The 22,999-nt window shown below is 40.2% G+C and overlaps 1 protein-coding gene across 1 annotated transcript in view; it reads right to left on the bottom strand.

Annotated features, from left to right (window-relative positions):
- Nucleotides 1–575, bottom strand: part of LOC103768509 (rap guanine nucleotide exchange factor 5-like) — a gene marked incomplete at its 3' end in the record, with an annotated part of 35,080 nt that extends 34,505 nt beyond the window's left edge. The window contains exon 1 of the mRNA XM_008935650.1: nucleotides 459–575. Within this exon, the coding sequence (XP_008933898.1) occupies nucleotides 459–575 (117 nt within the window). The remainder of the gene's footprint in view (nucleotides 1–458) is intronic.
- Between the last annotated feature and the right edge of the window lie 22,424 nt (nucleotides 576–22,999).

Raw genomic sequence — 22,999 nt, 5'->3', positions numbered from 1 at the left:
CCTGCTGTAGTAAATTGCCTTGCCAGTGTCTGCTCCCTCCCTCTGAGCAATGCCTTCTCCCCAGCTAAATGACACACAAGTAGTCAAAGCCACATAGGGAATGCACCCCAACTTCTGCCCTACCCAGTGTATCATGGGTTGCAGGTGCCCCCGTGAGCTGAACTATTTTTACATTTGCTGCCTTAGAAAAGCAGAGGTTTTACTATTTGTCAGCTTTGCCTTTGAACAACAGACGAGTTCAAAGGAAAACAAGTGTTATTCTAGTGAAGCCAAAAGACTACATTAACCATTGCAAATCCACACCAATACAGTTAAAATTAAACATTATTCAATATATATTTGAGTTAAATAATTAAATACATGCCTAATACACATTTAAACATCATTTCATAGTTTTTGCTTTTTGCTCATAAACTTTGGAAGCATCCTATGATGGCTACAGGTCAGTTCATCCATACCTTGCCAGAAGGGTGGGATCTTTCAGAATGGACACACCTTTGACTTCTCTCACACCTGAGTTCTTTCTTACAACTCAAGGCTGCAGATGTGTCTCTCAAAACAAGATCAAACGCCATCTTCCATAAACCCATGTTCCACCTGGACTCTGTATACCACTCCTTACTGATGAATTTAACTCAGGCTTCTGCTGTGATATTTCCTCACTGCCTCAGCAGAACACATTAGTAACACAAATAACTAACTTGAAAGAAAAAAAAATACCATACTTCCACTGTACTTTGTTGGTTTGTTTTTTTTCCTATGTTTAGGAATCTTTCAAGGAATATAAAATACTACTGAGACTCTTATAAAATGCAAAACCAGAGTTCTTAAACATTGCAAAAGTAAACGAAATTATGGCAATCATTCCACTGCCTGGGAAGTGAGTGCATGCCAAAATTCACAACAGTTCTGTTTGTCTACTTCTGTAACTGAATTTGCAATCTCTAACATACTCAAATTATGACTTATTAACTGGCTTTAACTGCAGACCACGTTTCCAAGCATCTTCAAAGCAATCATTAAGAGGCTGAACCAAAGCAAAACGGTTCCTAACATGATGAAATGGAATTACAAATGCTTGACAAGTACCTTGTTTGAAGGAGTTTCCAGATAGGGATTTGAAATTCTTCTGGACAGGGTCTGTAAGAAAATTTGATAGAGCTTTAGTTTTGTTTCTGGTTTTTATATTGAAAAAAGTAGCAGCAGTCTAGGTAAGGTTTGGTAAACAGTTCTGTGTTATTTACTACACTTGATCTGGAAAAGAAAATGAGCAATGAGGTGGTAAAGTCTGTAGATGACACACTATTATCTAGGTCAGGAAAGACCAGAAATGATAATAAAGAATTTCAAGATAAACCTAAAAAAATGTGAGGTGAAAAGACAGTATCATGATGGGCTCAACATTAAAAGCAGCATGCGCTAGAGGGAGAAAGTGTAATCACACATGCTCTAACATCTTGTAAAGCAAACTTTATCAATTCAGTAAAGACACCTCAGGGCTGCAGAATACTTCTCAAGGAAGACCACTCTTCTAAATTAAATTCTCAACCAGAGTTAAAAAAAAAAAAAAGATAAATAATGAAATGGTGACGAGCAGGGAGGTAACCCTGCTCTAATGTAAATCAGCATTATCTCTGCCATGCCATATGCTGCTCTGATAATAGCATCTCAAAAAATGGATGCTCCAATGTTAGAGGGGATTCAGACAGTAATAGTAGTGGGGATAATAAAGGATTTGGCTAAATTTTAATATGAGAAGAGACAGAAAAGACTGTGACTATTTACCTTACAAAAGAGAGATTAGCGGAGACATAATGCAATTACACAAAATAATGAAATGGCACAGAGAAAAGACAGACTTTCTGTGCTCCTTTTCATGTAACATGAGAATAACCCATCACTCAATGAAATTAGAGAGGATTCATATTTAAGGAGACAGAAAGGAAACCAACACATAACTCTTCACAGCAGGGAAATGCAAATCTTACTGCTGATCAATAAAGTTTGGGGATTTAAAGCTATAAAATTAACAGTGAAGCAGAACTCTGGAATGCAAACAGACAGGATGAACACCTCTGCAAGCACCAGGTTACCTCACCTTTACTCACCATGATACTTCCATATCTTGTCAGTGTTAAAAGAAAAGGTATTGTCTACTCTTATGCTTTCTGGCAACTTCTATCTTACCACAAGCCACACAAGAGATAAATAAACATTGTCTAAAAGAAGTCTGGAAGTGGAACAGCAGACACTGCAGGTGCACTGGCAGCACAATGGGAGGATTGTGTGGTGCTCCCTCACATTATTTCAACTTGTAGACAGCATAATTAATTCCTCACTTTGAGAAGGAGCCAATTCACATTTGGAATATTGTAATCATAAAGCAAAAAAATTAAAAATCATCTCATCCTTTAAGAATTACAAAACCCATATTTCAGTACTGCCACCTGCTTTTTTCCCCCTATGTTCTTGTTACTTTATATTTAGAAAAGGAAAAGGAAGTGACAAGGAACCACAGAAGCATCTAACACTGCTTGCCCTTCCATGCTCATTACAAATGTTAGTGTAGATCCGTACATAACAGTAGCTCCATATGGAAATACTGTAAAATAAAAGATTAATTTCCCTTTTCTGTACTTAACAAAGATGCTGTAACAGTGCAACATTTCTCAGATCCCACTTACTCTTCCTAGCCAGCAGCAGCTCTACATACCTCCACTTCACTTGGTTTCTACCCAAGGCTTTCATTCAACAAGCCTCATGTACTGCAGCAGCACTGTTAGAGCTTATACATCAGTTTCCTCCCTTCTTGCTCCATTCCTAGGTTGGTGGTGAAAACATTATCAAGATAATTCCAGCAATGCCAGTGGGAACTCCAGCCCCTGCATTGCACTGGCCAGGCCTCAGCATTCAGAGGACAGCTGAACCTCAGCCAGGGAAAATGCTCCTAGTGCAAGATGCAGTTACACAACAGCAAAAAGCCCACCAAAAAGGACAAATTTAGTGGCCTTCTACAATGGCATTACAGAACTTGTGACAAGGGAAGGGCCACTGACATCATCTACCTGGACTTATGGGAAGCATTTCACACTGTCCCACACATGTCTCTGAACTGGAAAGACATGGATTTGATGGGTGGACCACTCAGTAAATAAGGAATTGTCTGGATGGTCACACTCAAAGAGCTGCAGTCAATGGCTCAATGTCTGGGTGGAGACCAGTGAAGAGTGGTGTCCCTCATATTATTTATTTAACATCTTTGTATTATTTAACATCTGAACATTGTTTACTTAACATCTTTGTCCAGGATGTGGGCAGTGGGATTGAGTGCACCCTCAGCAAGTTTACAGATGAGACCAAGCTGTGTGGTGAGGTCAACACACACTAGAGGGAAGGGATGCCATGCAGAGGGACCTTGGCAGGCTTGAGAGATGGGCCCATGAAAACTTTACGAAGTACAAGACCAAGTGTAAGGTCCCGCACCTGAGTCAAGGCAATCCCAAACACGGATACAGGCTGGGTGATGACTGGATCGAGAGCAGCTCTGCAGCAAAGGACTTACGGGCACGGGTGAATGAAAAAATGAGTATGAGACAGCAATGTGCCCTTGCAGCTCAGAAAACCAACCATACCCTGGGCTGCATCAAAAGAAGCACAGCCAGCAGGTTGAGGGACATGACTGTCTCCCTCTACTCTCTCGAGCCCCCACCTGGAATATTATGTCCCACTCTGGAGCCCCCAGCATTCACAGCCCTGAAATTTGAGAAGGGAAGACCGGACAATGGCTTCTGTCAGCGGCAGCCTGAACCTTTTTTTTTTTTTTTAAACTTGCCTCACTAAATATTTAGATAGTACAAAGTCCCTTCATTTTGTGCTACTGAGCACAGTTCTATTCAGCACACTCGACTTTTGCTGTTGGGGATAAACTGTGCAGTCCTCTTCCAGAGGAGAAGAATGGACTGGGGGTCCAAGCTTTCTTGAAAACCTGGGCTGCTGTGTCATGGAAGCACCACTCCTTCTCAAAGGTATTTGGTAAGTATAGGCTGCTCCTCCCAAATTATTTTCACACACAAACCAGTTCAAAAAACATTTGCAAATAACTCTTAGAATGAGCCAAAACATGCTTTTAAAGCAAATTCATTAGTCATCAAGCAAACAACTCATCTCTTATGAAAACTACCTTGGAACAGCTATTGCTGCCCATGCCAAGAGCTGCCTTCCAGGCATTGCCACCCCAGAATCCCCCTGTGCCTCTTCACCAGCTTGAGGAGAAGCTTTGCCAAACCACGTGTCAAGGAGGAGATGGGGATGTGGCAGCATATATGCTCCTGGGACAGGAAACCATATATGCAGCAGATTGAGAGTGCTGGGTGTCCTCCAGGAGGGCTCTCCCACCACACATGAGTAGGTGTGGAGAGGTAGCTTCAGCTTCCCTGCTGGGAATGCAGGAAGAAAGAAGCAGAGAACTGGTGCTCTGGGCTGGGTGATCAGGAGCATGACGTATGAACAAGGGACAATGATGGCATCCTAGCTTGGGGACACAACTTGCACATGACAGGAGAGGACAGGTGGGCCAGGAAAAAGCTTTGGAACAGATCTGCTAGCATCCAAATCTGAATATACCACAGATAATTTAGTCTGAAATTGTGAAAAAAAACCAAACATATATATAAAAGAGTTTACTGTGATATCTAAAATCATTATAAATGCAGGGAGTAGAGCAATAATGTTAAAAGAATGGGAGGATTAGAATTAAGTGAGCAGCAAGTAATTTAAAACAATCAGAAGGAAATACTTCTTTACAATCCATATGACAATCTCATGGAACTAGTAGCTACAAAAAATCAAATACTTCAGCTAGATTTTTAAAAGCAGTAGCTAATTCAATGACTGACATTACTATGCAAGGTCTGTACCTGGGTTTAAATTAGTATTGCTTCAACTGGACAACTATTTTTAAACAAGTTGAGAATCTCTGCATTATTTAAAGCATGCAAAGATATTGAGGATAACATTTTAATACATGAGCACAAACTGATTTTTGAAAGGTTTGGAAAGACACCCCTCCCCACAACATGCTACACAACAAATGAAGAGTACTAATGAAGGCACATTTGGGTCTCCATTGGAAAGATCAAGCTGTATTGCAGTGTGAGATGCTGACTTAGTTCTTTACTCAGCAGAGTACTGGACTGGTTCTACTACAGCAACTCCCTGTGCACATTTACTACAGCCTAGTTAATGAAAGGCTGAAGATACTACAGAGCATGTTTTCAGCCATACCTTTTGGAGATACATTTGAATTTTCTCCTCATTTTTAGATCAAGGATTTTTCTTTGGCCTTATCTCAGCTTCAGAGGATGACTTGTCTGCAAGTTGCTTGTGCTTTGCCTCCTGCCCAAGCTGTTCCAACAACTGCTGATATTTCTGCCATTGCCAGCACTGCAGTTGTGGTAGTATCAGCAATGCTCCATACATCTGCTAGCAATTTAATCACCATCATGCTCAGAAAGAAACAAAGCAAGAGTGCTTGGAGCTCACATTCAAGTGCTTTCCTCAGCTGGGATTTAGTACAGCGGTAGCAGCCAGCAACCTGTCTACACTAGAAGTCATGCTGTAACACTATGTAAGAGACCATAGAAATGGTAAGAAAATAATAACTTCAAATACGAGATGCAAATGTTTTGCCTTTCTTCTAAAAGCTTCTGATATCCCTCTGCAGCTGGCAAGAAAAAAAAAAAAAAGCTTTGGCAAAATAGGGAAATAAGATTTTTAAAAAACTACTATTAATCAAGATTATTAAGTTTTCTAAGTCTTTTACAGCAGGATTTATATCAAAACTAAAAGAGATGAGAAAAGGTAGAATCAGGGCTCTTCCCCTCCAGCAAATTGTTTATGCTTCCACTCCAAGTTTTTCAAATAACTTGTTTTTTAACTGGTTGTGTCACCAAAAATGGCACATTAAGAGTTTGCAATGCGCTCTCAGACTTTACCTGGATTCAGTTTACAACTCACTCAGTATTTGTCTGCTTGACCTGTCTGTTTGACTGCAAACATGCCCATGATCGACTCCACACTGCTGAGCAGTTCCAGGAACATTTCTGTGTACAAATAAAAGAAAATAATATTTCGTAGTTTCATGGCACTATCGCTATGTCCCTAAGGAATTCACTAGAGCACTTGCGCACTCAAAATTGGGTTACTCGGTATACTTAAAATTAAGCAAAAGCTTCAGTGTTGTGCTCTATCAGGGCTTATTCCCTAAATATAAACAACCTGCAAAAAAATCATCTCATTTTGAAATGCACATGGTGTAGCACAGACTACCTGGTAATGAGATCATTTCTATTCCCTGACAGGGGGATTTCTGCAGCTACTCAACACCTGAATCCTAAATTGGCTAATGTGACCACAAAGGAAATTATATATTCAGACAGATTTCCAACAGGCATTTATGCATCCAAGCCTAAAATACACTTTCACAAATATTCATGCTGGAAACTCCTCACATTCCAACCATGAGAGACGGCGTACAGAACAGGATCACAAATAAAACTGAATCCAAATTCATTCTCAGAAACAATCATCTCTTTGTGCTTCTCTCTCTTTACTAATAATTCAGTTCTAACAATACCATGGCTTAGAAAAATAATTAAAAACCCACCAGGGGTATTTATTTGATTTCCCTCACACTTCTCTCCCACTCCACACACAAATCAAAAAGTAGATATTTTTTTCCCAGACAGATCTCTTTCTCTATGAACCACAACAAAGATAACGCCATATCAGTGATAGAAACTACTGCAACTGTTACAACTGACGGAACCCTGTGAGGTTTTTCCATCTAGAAGATTTGCTTAAGTTGCTAAAAGCAACCAGCTATAATAATTACAGAGTTTCCACTCCAGCCCTGATCTGAACACAACCCCTGGAACAAAGCTGGGCTGTCCATGCCCAGCACACCCTCCTCAACCTGCAGCACTAGAAGGCAGCAATTTCTGCAGGACTACATGCTTATTTGTTCCCAGTGCTCACTCATGCCAGGCAAGGACTGGGGGAAGGGAGAGAAAATTACTGAGCAATTTGCCTTATCACTTTGCTACCTTTGAATTTTAGCATTTGACATCGCCTGCTACTGTCTAAATTGTAGGGGTTTTAAGCAGAAATAAGACATGGGTGCTGTGTTTAGTGGATGAAATGCTCTTGTTTGAGGGTGACTAGATAGAGAGAGTGTTGCCATGAATCCAAATCCGTTTCCATGTGGCAGCCGATTTTTCCTTGTGGTTGCTAAGGTACAGCAAGCAGAGTTGGTTGGGAAGCTAGCTGACTTTCAGCAGCTATCATTCATTTCAAAGCACAGAATATGTCTGACTTTCTGCCAAATAATATTCACAACAAACAACCTCCCTCCACTGCTCCTCTTGAAACCTGCTGTCAGAATTGATGGGTAATGAAGAGCAACCAACGGAATAGTTCTCTCCATTCATATTTATTTAAGATTAAATACAAAACTCTTTATAAGGGATATTTTTTATAAAGATCTTCCCCTGATCATCTTAAACTTCACGTACTTAGGTGTAGCATAAAAAGGTCAAAAAGCTGTAAAAAAAGAAATCTGTATGCAGCAGAGCTTGCAATGTAGGGTTCCCAGGTGAGCCTGCAAACCTCTCTGGAGAAACCTAGATGAGTCATCAGTGGAAAGAAACCAAACAGTGTATTCTCACCTCTTTTTTGTATAAAAAGAACCTGCAATGAATCCAAATAAGTTATTTTACAAAACTTTTTTCACAACTCATGGTTCATTCTCACCTCCTCCAAACCAGAAAGGGAGCTGAAAAGAAATGGCTGTTCTTTATAAAGACATGCAATGTTCTTTAGGTTTAAACCTAACATTTTCCTGACTGTCAGGAAAGCAATGTGTTTAGAAACATTTCCGTGCTTTCCAGGACCTACCAAACTAAATATGGCTCAGCATGTTCATGCTTCAAATAAAACTCTTTTTCAGTTAATCTGGGATAAGTCAGCCACTTCTAAAGTCTCCAGAGCCTAGCAAGGAGTGTAATGTAGTGTGCAAAAGCAAATTTTGTTCACAATACCCTCTTCTTTACTCAAAAGAGTTAAGAATAGAAAAGAATATCACAGAATCATAGTATCATAAAATGGTTTGGGTTGGAAGGGACCTTAAAGATCATCTCATTCCAAATCCCTGCTGTAGGCAGGGACAACTTCTACTAGTTCAGGTTGCTCAAAGACCCATCAGCCTCATCTTCAACACTTCCAGGAAGGAGGCACCCACAACTCCTCTGGGCAACCTGTTCAAGTGCCTCACCACCCTCACAGTAAAGAATTTCTTCCTAATACCTAATCTAAGCCTACCTTCTTTCAATTTGAAACCATTACCTTCTGTCAGTGTCCTGTGCCTGAAATAAAGGTGTGGCATCCTGAAGCAGCACCCAACTCAGTCTAAGAGAAACGGAGGAGTGGTGAACCGGCAGAGGAGGATGGCTGTATCAAAGAAACTCTATGTTCCCTAAAACATGGAGATGGCCCCTCTCCTGCTAATGATACATTTACATGGCCAGATTAAAGTACCATTAAAGGAGGCTGCTGACAAGCAGGCCACACATTCCCTCCACTTCCTGCTTCACCTTCCCATCTCCCCCGCTCTTCTGCTTTGTGCTCCACATGTGGCTGCGAAGCCAGACCCTGAACCAAGCTGAAGGACCAATAGCTTCCAACTGGCTCGTTAAATAATGATTCATTCTAATCCAGATTGCTTCCCTCCGCCAGGTCGCTGGGGAGCCATACAAGCACGACGGCTAGCGAGGCGTCGGTGGGGGCACCGGCAGAAGCCGTGGGAGCAGAGGGAGGCAGGACAGGACAGCTGTGCTGGGAGGAGGCACTTGTTTATGCTCCATTCAAACTATCCAAGGAATGGTGGCATGAAAAACACCTCATAAATCCTCAGTGTCTCAGCTCTGTCAACATAGAAAGGAAGTTAACTATGCCCACCAGAAACAACAAGACAAAACTCAAAGGTGTGAGCAATGGGGAACTTCATCCCATCTCATTCAGTTCCACAGCTCAATTACAGACTGCATGGACTGCAGCCATAGTTTACAATATGGAAACAGAGCTTAAACACATTTTCTTTTCTCTTCCTTCTAAAATCATTACAGATATTCCCAATTCATATGCTAATATAATCTTTGCCATGATGGTTCATTACATATGAAAAGAAGAAACAGTAGGGATTTCACTACTTTCTATCATGCTTTATATAGCGTTAAAATACACTACCTTAAAAGCTTCCCAGTGCATTTCACTCTTCCTGGCTGTCATCAACATTTCCAGGAAAGCAGCATCCTCCTTTTTTTCAGTACAAAATAGACACTGTACAGACTGTCACCATAAAAAATTAGCAATACTTCTCCATTTACTTCTCTTTAAGACTCAGCACCTAATAATTACAGTAGATGGTCTTTGTAATCTACCACTGTGTTCCTGGCCATCGGCATCTGGTTTGGTTTTGATCTGGAGTGTAGCACACAAGAGCAGTTGGGCTGGGTTTATTTGGTGATTAGTAAAATTTTATGTAACAATTAATATTTCTAATGATGCAAGCTATAATTTAATAATACGTTACTTGGAGCTTTCAAAAGAATGTACAGTGGATATTACACACTATAATTAAAAAGATGTTCCCAGTGACAGGTTACCATTTTTTTTCAGATAGATCTAAATGAAGACATCAACAAAACAGTAAAAAGAGAGATCAAGAGTAGGAAAATGCAGATTGTCTGCGTATTTAAAAGCTTTTCAAAGTACCTCTGTTGGCACATTTCTTGTGTTGAGAGCAAAATACCTTCTTCTTATGACACATTTCCAAATAAGAAAAGAAAGCAGGATGGCACGTTAACTTGGCAAAGACTTTCTGTGAGCCAGGCAGCCCGACTCACAAGCATACATTAGGAAAAAGAAATTTCACAGGTAAATTGTGTGTCACACACAAGAACTAATGCCCAGGTTGTGCAATCTCCTTCCTGGATTTTTTTATAACTTGACTAGACAAGGCTCTGCACAACTGCTTTGTCTCTGAAGTTAGCCTTGCTTGGACCAGGGGCGGGACCAGATAACCTCCGGGAGGTCCCTTAAAACCCAAATTATTCTGTAATTCTCCCCTGCTCTATCACTCTCAGACACAACTTAATTTTGTTCCTCCAACCAGCTGCATCAGTCATAGGAGAGAGTCTGTGAAGCTGCAGAGCAACCAGAAACACTTTTCTAGATGCACCCTGTGTTTAAAAAAAAAGCTATTAAAATCACATATTCATGTTAGCCTTCTACCAAAACTTCTCCTCATCCCATTACCCCATGTGCCAGGTCTCAGCTGCTGAGGAGCCAATGCACCTCTGCTCTCAACATTACTGCAGACAACACTGGTGCCAGAACTCAGCCCTCAGTGACACACATTTGTCAGAGATTAAATATAATTAAAATTTTAAAGCAGACAGTCAATTAAAGGAGTGATTCATCTCATCTGTCACTACCAACCACCCATCACACAGATGTAAGTTTAAATGCTCCCTCTCTGGTGTCAGGCAAAATCAGTGTGGTGAAGTGCTTCATTTTCCCAAGTCCAGCCTCAGGAGCCTTCTTGTGAACTGCTCCCATGACCCTGCTTGCAAGGATGCTCACCTCTGCCACTTTGAGAACTCCTGGTGAAGATTAGATATCAGCAAAAGGCCAGAAGCACCCAAGGTCTCTGCGATGTAACCAGGGTAGCCTCATTCTAAGTTCAAATAGCTACAGGACATTTAAAACTGCCAACGTTTGCTCTTCTTGCTTCCAAGATTTTCAGAGAGCAGGAGCAGCCTCCAAGCTGGGTGAACGAGCTCTGCTTAAAAAGCTTGCATTACAGCCTTAACCGTGGGCAAATCTGCAGCACCACTGTTTGTATTGGCAGCACTCCGTTGTGAGACCTCTTGGGAACAATATTAATTTCACTGACAGTAACTCTTGGCACAAGCCAGTGCCAGCCTGCTATGGACTGGATGGATAGTGGGAGTTCTTAACCATTTCCAGAAGAACAGCTGTAATTTACTTTTTTGGAGAAAACGTACTGAAGTTTAGCTATTTTGGTTTCATGAAGCAGTCATGCCCTCACTGTACAGAGACCTTAAAAAGCACTCAATATGCAAAGAAAAAAATCATTCTCTTGGATCACACAAGCAATTCCTTGGCAAAGCAGATCCAGGAACTCCTCACCTGCTCTCGGCAGAGCTTCAGCACTACTTGAAGCATCGCTACTGGCACCTTCAAAGAGTCTGCAGAATGAGATCACACTAACCTTGATAATATCTTTTTGTGCTTGAAAACCTTTGGTCTGGCTCTTGAAGCAGGAACAAATGAAAACTCAAGTGCATTTCATCTGCAAAGAGAGGCTTGTTACCTCTGAGACAGGGAGGAACTTGAAGAACAAGACAGTTCAAAAGTCTCTGCCAAGTGTGACAGAAACCGCTGCACGCCCATCATTCAATCCTGGTTTACTTAGCACATACAGTAGCATGGGAAGTCGTGTGCAATAACCATTACATACAGAAGAGGATTAGAACATGAACACAAGTTTAGCATATACAAACAACCATGAAAAGCAGCTTATGCAAATTTAGCTTTCACTAGACTGAAAAGCTATAGAATCAGCAGCTATCATGGATGCAAGACATAGATGAGTCTTGTAAATTTTTGGACATGAAAAAACAGCTCAAGTGCCAAGTACATAGCACATAAAAATTTTACTTAGTACAAGATCACAACCATGTAATACAAATTACATATCATATGCAGATTAAGCTATTAAGAAAGTAAAGTATGTGCTCACCACCTCCATAAGGTCACAGAAACAGTTCAGGCATCTTTAGATAGGAAACTCCTTCAGGAACATCAGTTCAACAGAAGAAGAAGACAATCTTTGAAGCTAGGCAGGACTTTTGCCCTAAAGAGGCAGATTTCCCCACTGAGAGTCTTTACCCTTAATTTTAGTTACCTGCCTTCGGATATCTGTATTATCAGTCTTTATTCACATAAGAATTGTGTGCACACATTCGATATTACTAAATCACATAGATATGTCACATCATGACTGTGCTGCATTATTCTGAATTTATGAGCTGTAAATTTCCTCACTCTAAACTCAATGTACAAGTCCTTCTTTCTGCTGCTGTGGAAGTTTGATGCCTCTGTGTGAGGGCTGGGGGTTTCTTTATCTCTTGAGATTTTTCCAGCTGGCACCAGGGATTTTTCTCAGTTTGATCTAGAGTTTTGAAGGGTAGGACATTGCTCCAACAAGATACATTTTAAAATGTCATGAATACAACAGCTCCTTATAAGAGTTCTCTGCATTCATAATTTATTTTCAGGAGAACATAGTCAAGAGAAAAGACAAGGCCTGCACAGATGATCCCTGCACCTCTCCTCAGGCTTAAAATACAGATGTTCAACAAAATGCACTTTAAGCAAAAAGCCACAAAATTTGACAAGCTACTATTGTGAGATTAAGGCCCTCTGTGATGATCCCCTACTCAAATTCATAGAAAAAGGAAGTATTAAACTGTGTTGCACTAAACCCTTTATGGAGAAAGTATATATGCAAAAACTATTTTAGGTAGCCTAAATAAACAGATAAGTAAATAAATTTTCCATCAGTTTGTCCCATATCAGTCTCTTATCCCACATGAGATCAATAATCCTGGTAATTTCCCAGGCCTCAGGAAAAAAAAAACAGCCAGCAAAACCAGACCTGTTATTTAAAGCATAGTTATTATCCATTTTATTTCATTCCTTATATGCATTAGGAGGCCTTTAAACAACTGAAAAGACACCTTTTTTTTTTTTCCTTTATAAGAAGGGTACTATAACTTAAGCAGACAAAAAATCTCCTAGTTTGAGAGTCAAAGGATTATATGATTCTTCTGTTTTTACATCTGATTAAATTATCTGAATTAATTAACCTTTAATTGCATTTGTGACTCTTACCCAGTTTTGCATCCTAACAGAAGTCCCACCATATGATGTCTGTATCCTAGTCAATCTTGTTCCATATTCAAAGGCATATGAAAAAAAAAAGTGCTAGAGTCTAAATTAGCATAAAAAACATGTGCATCGTGGAAAAAAAGTCTTAATTATAGCAGTGCAGGGATCTGAGGTGAATTGCATGTTATGAAGTTGAACATGCATGCCTGTGTAAGACATGTCTCTTAACAAAGTGATTGAATTCTCTATGGTTTTAACTATCAGGTGCCGTAAAAAAGACTATTCCTCCAGAGGAACTGTTTAGGGACTACATATCTCACCGTGGAAGAGCCCAGAAGTCTACCAGATAAGGCAACAGTCCAGAAAAATACGCACCAGAAGAGCTAAGGGTTTACCTGTAGTTAGCACAGTCTGCTGAAACTCTGTTAAGCAGCCTTCCTACTCAACTGACTATAAGGTTTTTAAAACAGAAGTGTTTTGGCTTGGAAGTTGTGGATGACCTTTTTACGGCTGTTTCAAAACATACGTGAGGCAGTAACCACAGCCTGCACCTGCAGAATCTGAAATAACAACCCAGAAGGGTACCTCATCCCTCACCAAAGACAGCCCTGGTAGTGCTGTAACTATTTTTAAAGAATTACTCATCAGAACACAGAAGAGAAGCAGGACACAATGTGACCATAAGCACGCTTATCCGTTGTGTGAACCGGGCCACAAAAAAGTAGAATAGCCTCTGCATTACTCACGGCCAAAGTACAGCTGGGCGTATCCTGAACAAAGCAACCTCAAAGAGCCAACAAAACAGTCTGCTGAAGCTGTAGCACAATCAGAGGAAAGGACTCGCACATCACTGCCCTTCTACAGGGTCACTTATCCACCACCTGAGGACACTCAGGCCTGGCAGCCAGTGCAAGGACCAAGTACATTTGAGGAGCTTCTGAGCACACATTCCCTGGGCTACTTGGAGCTGCACTAACCTACCACACACATCCCTGTCCAGGGCTCTTCCAGGGTTCTCCTCTACATATACATGCAAAGCAGCACCACAGAACTGGGCCACCTTGTGTTCCACCTGACCGAGTCTTTCCCCCAAGGTCTTTGAAAGGGAGACTGAACACATTTTTTTCAGGTCTAGGGGCAAAGAGAATTAACTTTCTACACCTTTAATATTCTGCATCATAGCCAACGCTTACAGGATCGATCACTTCCATAAGCTGTCATCCTCCTTCCACTTGCCTACTGTATCCTGGTTACCAGCCCACACAGATTTAAAAGTCAGTAATAAATATCATTTTAAGTCAGCAAATGTTTTCTGACCTACACAAAACAGGAGGCAGGAGAGCGAGAAGAGAGGGGAGATGGGGAGCTGCTGTCTTTACAAGTTGGTTCAAGCCTCATGCCCATGGAAGATGCTAATTTGTCAGAGAATTTAGACTGGAAGTAGGGAAGCAAAATGACCCAAAAGATAACATACTGCTGTATTCCCCACCGCAGTGACTGACCTGTCAGAGACCAGCAGAGGTGCTCTGCCTGTGTTCCTATCAACATTAACAAAACCCAAGATGTCAGGGACATCCTAACGGTCTGCTGTGATGTTCAATCTGCCCTCATCAATTCACCAAGGAAGCCTGGGCCAGCGAGGATGCCCTACCAAAGTAGGTCATACCTGTTCAGACTCTTCCAGCCCCTTTGCCATGACAATCTCAAAAGCCTATCCAGCTCAATAGCTCATTCTGCAGCAAGGACACCTGAGACATTGGTTAAACTCTGGCACTAGAGCAGACTGATGGCAAATCACCACTTACTGTAAGAGACCTTAATTTTGAGATACACTGTCTTTAAGAACGAGTTGGTTCTTACTCCAGTCACCTTGCTCACTGCCCCATGCTTTTTAGAGATGACTTCAAACCATTCCTTGCCACAGTGGAAGCACCACAAACCACATGGGCTTCACCAATTTCACCTAAACCAGCCCCAATCTACAGGATAGCTTATTTATTAGGCTACCGTTCAAAAATAAAATTCAAAAATAACTGTAGCAAAATTAAACAGTGTTTCAGCACCTTCTTAGTATGTAGGCACACACATGGAGACGTCTTCAAAAAGCAAATCTTGCAAACAGATTAACAGCTTTTTCACCTCTAATCTACTTGCTGTCTTCTTTGTATGCAACACCATAATGTCTGTTGTGGGTGCTGGACACACCAGCAGAAGTTAACCAGAGCAGGCCTCAAGGACATCATTCCTGGTCACTAAACCTTTGCCCTGGAATTCACCTCCCTGCTCCCTCCACCAGGATATGGTCAAAAGATCAGATGGGTTCATGAACAACAAAGTAATGGGAACAGGAACGCTCCGGGGTTTGGAAGATTACACAGGAGGTTTGTTTGCCTGTTTTCAGTGTGCCTCATGCTTGTTGACATTTTTAACTTTTCCACTTGTGCCAAGAGATAACAATGACTAACGTAGGAGGGAAATAGTCACGGCATAAAGAAACAAGCATACACATACTGAAACTGGAGTTGGCTCACACTGAAAAGAAGATGACTCACAGACTCTCAGTATTTAGCTTTGTTTCTAAAAGTCAGATAACACCAAGAACTGCTAAAGCAAGGGATGAAGATTCAGTCTGTTTTCTTGCTTAAGGCAAAAAAACCAAAAACAAATCAGGTTTCCAGTTTTGGTAGTCTTACAAAATTTACCATCAGCTCTTCCATGACAGTTGTTAACTCGGGTTTATAAAGAAATTACTGTTGTCTCTGGATAACTTCTTTGGAACTAATTTTATTTACAGAATGGAAGAATGTAATGTGTCCACATGCACTCCTACCATCCTGCCATAAATTGTACCGTAATATGTCTTGCTATTAACAAGCAACTGAAGAAGGTCCTTTTCTACAGCCACAATAAATGGATTCTCAAAGAGCGTAATTTTGCATTGTTTTTAGTAAAACCATGTTTGATTTAATAGCAGTCTTGCTCTGTTAGCTTTACTTTATGCTTAAATGTCAAAGTCCACTACAGGGACATTTTGTGTCTCTGTTTCTAATGAAGAGCTTTACAAGATTAGAGAACAGCTGCCTGTTACGTGACATTCTCAGAACTCTACAGTTGTACCTTCAGCTTCAACGGATATAACATGCAAAACACACAAAACTCCTCTAAAGAAGCTAAAGGAGTCTTTCCCAGAGAGACAAAATATTGTAGTTGATCGAGCAATAGCTAAGTAATGAAGAACAAGGACAGGATTAAATAGGCTGTTTTCATTAAGAAAAGAAAAATATAAAGATGTCCAAAAGTTATAACCTAGGCAAAATGTTGTTTAATAAAACATATCTGTGATGTCAGCATCAAGGTAAGCAAATTTTGCTTATAGGATTTTGGTTAGTCACAATCAGAATTCTAAAAATTCTATAACTTTAGATGGAGCTAGTCAAGGTAGCTGAGTGGACAACTCCACTCTAAATTATGTTTATTCACATCAAATGCAAAGTTACACCCATATAAGAGCAAAATGCTGACAACTTGTATGCTTTTAAATTAGCTATATCAACTTAAAGAAAGCAACCTGAATGGCTGTGAGACATTTCAGTGAAGAACTAATCTGTGCCATCAGGAACTCAAAAAAGATAGCAAACTGTTCGGATTAAAAGCTTATATGATGGAGAGAGGGGGATACTGCATGATTTATATAAATTGGCAGTGCAGTCTCATCTAGAATGTTACATTCAGCACAAGCCATCACAAGTTCAAAGCGACACTGCAGAACCAGAGTTACAGCATGGAAAAAGGCATCTAGAGACTAGGATAACTTGCTTTAAAAAACAGCTGTAAAAAAGAATAGATGAAAACTAACTGTATAGAAGTTGGAAGTTCTCTGCCTCATAAAAGCAACAGAAGGGTCACAAATTAAAGGTGGAATATTCAAAACCAATGAAAAATAAATGTTTTAATTAAGAACAGAATAAAACAAAACATATTTTTCCTTCTCCAGGAAAATCATTATCACCAAACTCATGCCCCACAACCTCTGTAAATGAGAGTTCCAAGATGAGTGTGAAGCCAAAATACTTGTGACATTCATTAAAAGGATCGAGACCAGGTTGGATGGGGCTTTGAGCAACCTGGTCTAGTGGGACATGTCCCTGCTTATGGCATGGAGGTTGGAACTAGATGATCTTTTAAGGTCCCTTCCAGCCCAAACCATAGTATGATACTATACTATGTTTCTATAGTTTGTATATAAGTAACATGGAAAGCTGTAACTAGAATGGTTCACTGTAACAAAAGTAAAAGGTATCTCTGGCTATTCAAAATTAGAAAAAAAAAATGTGGAAGGCAGATGATTCAACATTTGCCCATATACTCTCTTGAAAGCACAAGAAACTTTTTATTTCCAGCTAAAACCTGTTAGATTAACCTGAAAACTTGTGGATATATGACTAGACAACCCATGATCTTGACTTGCTACAATGTTTTATATCAAGCTTCCTCTGCAATAATTATTTTGGTTTTTAATAGAACATCTACCAATATAATGTGAATATTAATTGCAGCATTGAATTGCAAATGATCAACTAAAAAATGGGACCTTTTAAGCAGGGCTTCAGATAAATTTTCAATTTATACATACACAGTATGAACTGAGGACAGGCATCTCCATGAAAAAAACCAAGAGACATCTCTCCTGCTATTCAGCTTGGAGACTCACCAGTTCTAATGCATGTTCTGGCAACCTAAGAGACCTACTGATTTGCAGCCATTCATTCAAGTGCAGTGAAAGCCATAATTAGATAAATAGCTTTGGTAAAACTAATCTGAAACTCATTTGTTTTGGGACTGTCTGTTTAATGAGATAAAACAAGAAATTAAATATCTGCTGAATGTTCCTCTTTGTATCCCTCAACACAATAACAGAAATACAAATAAAGAAGTACTCATTTGACTACCATTATTATTTTTTTGTATTTTATGTATTTTGTTCCAGCAATTGCTGTCGAAGACAATTACAAAGACACTATTTATAAATGACTGTGCTCTAATAGGCTGACCAGTTTTGCCAATCTCCTTCATACATGTAGCTACTGAGGAATAAAGAGAACACCTCTTTTAATCACTTATAAATACTCAAATACTCTTTGAGCGGACAGAGTATAGCTTTAAGATGGCATGCACAGTATAGGTTTCTAAAGTATCAAAGTTTCATTTTTGGACATGATTATGCCATTCTTTGTGAACAGCACTTAAAGTTTTCAAAAGTGTTTATAGCAAATCTAGCAGAATTAATATATTTTAACTCATTTTTTTCCAACAAGATGCTGAGAAAGGCTACTTTAAAGAATTCCTATGCACAAACCAGTGCTAGCATGGACAGATGTTACCATTCACCCTTCTTAAGCTAGAACATGTTTATGCTTGTGATATACTGTGCCCTCACCTTTCCTCTTTGGCAGCTATCTACTAGATTCTGCTTTTGTTCCTTTAGGACTTGCACCTCCCATGACTTTGGCCTTCCTTCACAAGCACCACAAATCTTGATTTGTCCTGCACCACAGATTCAGCAGCGGACTCACAGCCCACGCTCCCAGATTTGCTTTTGCTGCCAAGAGGCTTCAGGCACTGCAGAAATGACAAACTGCAACAAAGCACCGGGTTGTCCACGAGCTGGGACCCAGAGCAGATCTAAGGGACGCTTCTGCCTCATTCCTTCAGCCATGCAGGGAACAACAGCTTTTGAGATTTTTAGAGTTAATCATGCATGTGTGTTGTTTTTCTCCCCTTCTTTCCATATTTTAAAAATCAATTTATGTATCACTGAAGTGCATTCACCTATGGGATGAAATGGAGCATCTGCTTAACAGTGTGCAGTAGCAGCCTATGACAGAAAATGATTACCACATCCATCTGAAATTACAAAGTGTTTTAGGATCACTGGGTCTAACTCTCTGGGTCAGAACTTGGCCAGAAAGCCACAATTAAATGCTTATCATCTTAAAACAAACAAACAAGCAAACAAACAAACACACCTGCTCTCCCTCCCCCAAGCCACACCATAAATTCTTGATGCTCACAGACACTCTAGATCTCAATTTTCTGTTGGGGTTTCTTAGGTTTCTTTAATCCAAAATGCAGTACTTCCTCTGGTTCCCTGCCCCTCAGTACTGACCTGCAGACTGCATACCATCTACTGCATCACAAACGGCGTAGGTTTGACATACATTTCCTTTGCCCCTTGCTTGATGCTGCTTACTCCACAATCCCAGTGATGATACTGACACAGCCTGCAGAGAGGCTCAGAATGGCCAGGCGCAGAAGAATCACCAGTAGATCACAATAAAACATGCACACATAAAATCCACTCCACCATTAAGCAACAAGACTTCTAGAGAGGCTCTGAACTATTTCTTTACTGCTCTAACTCATGTAGCCCATGTGTGCCTCAGCCATACAACCACCTAGGTATGAGGTTCAGGAAGCAAGGAAAAAAGACAGCCCCCCAAATTAAGGGAAAAAAGGGAAGCTGTATTCCTCACAATCAATCTTTTAAAAAAGGCAAACTAGAAATCATCCAGCATTTTAAGCTTTAATAGATTAATTCTGTTCTAAACTTGAAGGCAAAAAAAATCCTTTCTAATGCTACCAATACAGTTCTACTGGTATTTATATAGACGCAAGGGGGCTCTCCCCCTCAATCAGCAAACTATCTTCTTTCTGCACTATAAAAAGTATACTGACTTTCAATCAGTTAGTGTGCTGTGTCCTCTCTAGGAAAACACCTTGTTAAAAGGGAACTCAGAGAAAACTGTATACTGCAGGATTTAAATATTAATAATTGACCCTGGCTTAATACAACAGCCGTAAGTAGATCATTTTACCAGGTCAGCCTAACCCAAGCCAAACCGTAAGTTAGCGGAGATAAAAGACATAGTGACAATTATGAATAGCTACTGCCTTTTTACACCTGGAACTTGAAAGTATTCCGTTCCTGCTCCCATGGCTTTTAACTTTAGAGCTCCAATGACTTCATTTTATCCTTAAACTTTTGCCAAAAGCAGAGATACAATGAAAAATGTTTAAATCAAAAGGTGTCACAGATAAAGTTTATACAGCATATACTAAAAACCAGCCAAAAACATTACACCGAAATAGATCCGTGCATACGAACCCTACAAGATCTGCAAGCCAGCCTGACTCCAGGGGAAAAAGATGTTCCCGAGTTTGTGCACAAAGAGCAGAGCAATGTGTGGATGGCCTGGGTAAGCAAGCCCTGAGGGAGTACAGAACAGGGCACTCTTCCCTGTCCAGAGTTAAAATGTGTCCCATTTATCTTCAGTCCTACAGGACCATACCAAGCTCCAGCCAACACTAAGGGGCTTTTTTCTAAGCATTAATACAAACCCCTAATAGTAGATGGCTCAGGACCCCAGGATACAACTGTGTGACCAGACCTCCAGCATCTGGGTGTCCGGTAATCAGGCACAGAAATGCAGTGAGATCCATCCAGGGTCTTGAGTAATTCAGCAGAGCCAGAACAAAAGTCTGTGTGCTGAACCCCATCGCTCCACACCCTGGCTGTTACACCCAGCACCCACCTGGGGCGAGGTCAGAAACCATGGGTGGACAGAAGCACTTCAGCTATAACTGAATAAGTGAGTTATACAGTATAAAGTTATTTAGTAAGCATAGCTACACAGTATAAAGAACAAGCACCTTCCTTTCCCATATGTGAAATACTACTTTAATTGTTATATGTTAAGGATAAACCTGTTTTATTACAATGGCCTTCTATGAGTTAGGTTGAAAAGACAGCATATTCTGCTTTCCTTTTTTTTTTTCTTTACCCCTTTTAAAAAACTATCACCATCTATTTCCAGCAACTTCACCAGCATAAAAATGCACAGCTTGTTTTGCAGTTTCGCACGGTGGAAATGGAATTCAAACCACTGAGGCCATACAAGTAAGAACAGCTGAACACAAACCTTAACAGAGTTCGTCATAATTGTACAGTGCAGCATTGCTCATTCGTCCTGGTGACTGGGAAATCTAGTCTGAATTAACCAAGTAAATTAAAATATACAATTCCACAAATTTAATTTTATTTCCCTTTAAATATGTAACTAAGAGAGCAATCATCTCATGTTTATATAGAAGTTTTCATCAAGATGTAACACTAGCAGAAATTTTCCAAGTTCTCAAATACATTCCTTTTAATTCTCATGGAGTTGGTCTTATTTCCTCACTAAGTTTCCAAGCCACACACAGCAGCACTGTACCTGAGGATATGGAGGCCACGTCCCTTAGAAACAGGCACAAAAACAAAAGAGAAAGTAGTGAGACCAGAATTACAAACAAGCACAGGGCTGATCAATATTTTCTTTCCAAATCCCTAACTGAAGGTATTACTACTAACACCAGAAAAAGCAGCACTTAGTCTGTGAGCACAGGCAAAATTAACTTTGTTGTTGTTGTTGTTGTTGTTCTCAGCTTGAGCTCTATTTGCAGTGTGGGCAAGTAGTTAAAGATAAGGCCACATTTTATAGGAAACAACTGTGGGTCAAAGACGGACTTATCAGGATATGCTCTGGCCAAAACAGAGAAAGGAAACAGAACCTGTCCCATAGCTTAGAGGAAGCTGCTGCTTTTTTTCCTTTGTCAGGGGGTCAATGTGTATTTCATGCACCTTCCATGAGCATGAGCCACGTGATGGCACCTCTTCCTCACGCGTTGGCAGTGGCACCTGCTAGTGCTGCACCCAGACCTTCCCAGGGATGCCAGAAAGCAGCCCAGATGTCAACCCAGGTATTGCCATCCTCACACCCAGTGCCAGCATTAAGACCACTGGCAGTGGGCATCACTCTGGCAATCAGACTAATCCCCAGCCTCAGGGAGAAAAATAACTCTGCATTCTGCAAAATTTACTGGGTTACTTCCTAGGGCAGAAGAGTGGTTTTGCCTTCCACTTCATTCAACTGTAGTTAATCAAACCCCGGCACAATTTCTCAGATGTCATAACACATGGGCTAATTAAGAAGTATTCTCAATTTAGTAATTCACTGAACACTGACTATGAAACAAATTATTATGCAAATAAACCCAAGAGACACTGGAATCCCCCATCAGCTACTGTGGTCACTGTCGCTAAGCTATTCTACTCATTACTCAACGTTTCATGTGTCACCAGTCACAGACCTGACAAGTTAAGGGATACTCTGAAAGACAATTATCTTTATCAAATACATTTAACAGGAATGCATAATAAGCCTGATTTCAGTAGGAAAAATTTCCAACTAGTTACCACAACTATTTTTAGTCACATAATAACTGCCAAAGTGATGGGTATAGTAAGTTATTGAGTAAAATCTCTGTGGCAAGCTTTAAAGCAAAACATCACCAATACCAATCAGCCTACTCCAGTAATACTTTTAACAGTAGAACTTTTGATTCACTGAGGCAATCTGGGATTTTTGTGCACTGATTTCAGCCAGTACGGCATCTACATGCCACAACACCGCATCCTTTTAATGCAGGAGAATTTCAAAAATTAAAGCCTCTATACTATATACATGCGTAAGTACCAGAGCAACTGTTAATGAGAAGAGGAGAAAAAAAAAACAGAATAACACTGGTCAAATGAGCATAAAGGTGCTAATGGAATGCATTGATGCCACAAAATTGGAGGCATTGTCAAAACAAATTTAAACAGAATGATATATAGGAAGATCAGTTGACTTGAAAACTGGAATATTAGGAAAAGAATGTAATTCAGCAGCATGAAATACAAGGTCACTAGGACACTACTAAGATAAGGAGCTATGAACAAGGATGTGGACTGCTATAAATGCCAGCTTTTGGTGGGAAGTTTACCTCAGTACAAGGAAGATGTAACTATCAACAATCACCATAATGTAGCCATGGAAAGGACTGGAAATTCTGATTATTTCCAGCAAGGAATTTCTAATGTTCTGAA

The sequence above is a fragment of the Merops nubicus genome, unplaced genomic scaffold (assembly GCF_000691845.1).
Source record: "Merops nubicus isolate BGI_N331 unplaced genomic scaffold, ASM69184v1 scaffold5932, whole genome shotgun sequence".
Classification (NCBI taxonomy): domain Eukaryota; kingdom Metazoa; phylum Chordata; class Aves; order Coraciiformes; family Meropidae; genus Merops; species Merops nubicus.
The sequence above is the reverse complement of the archived record's forward strand: the minus strand, read 5'-3'. Positions and strand labels throughout refer to the sequence as shown.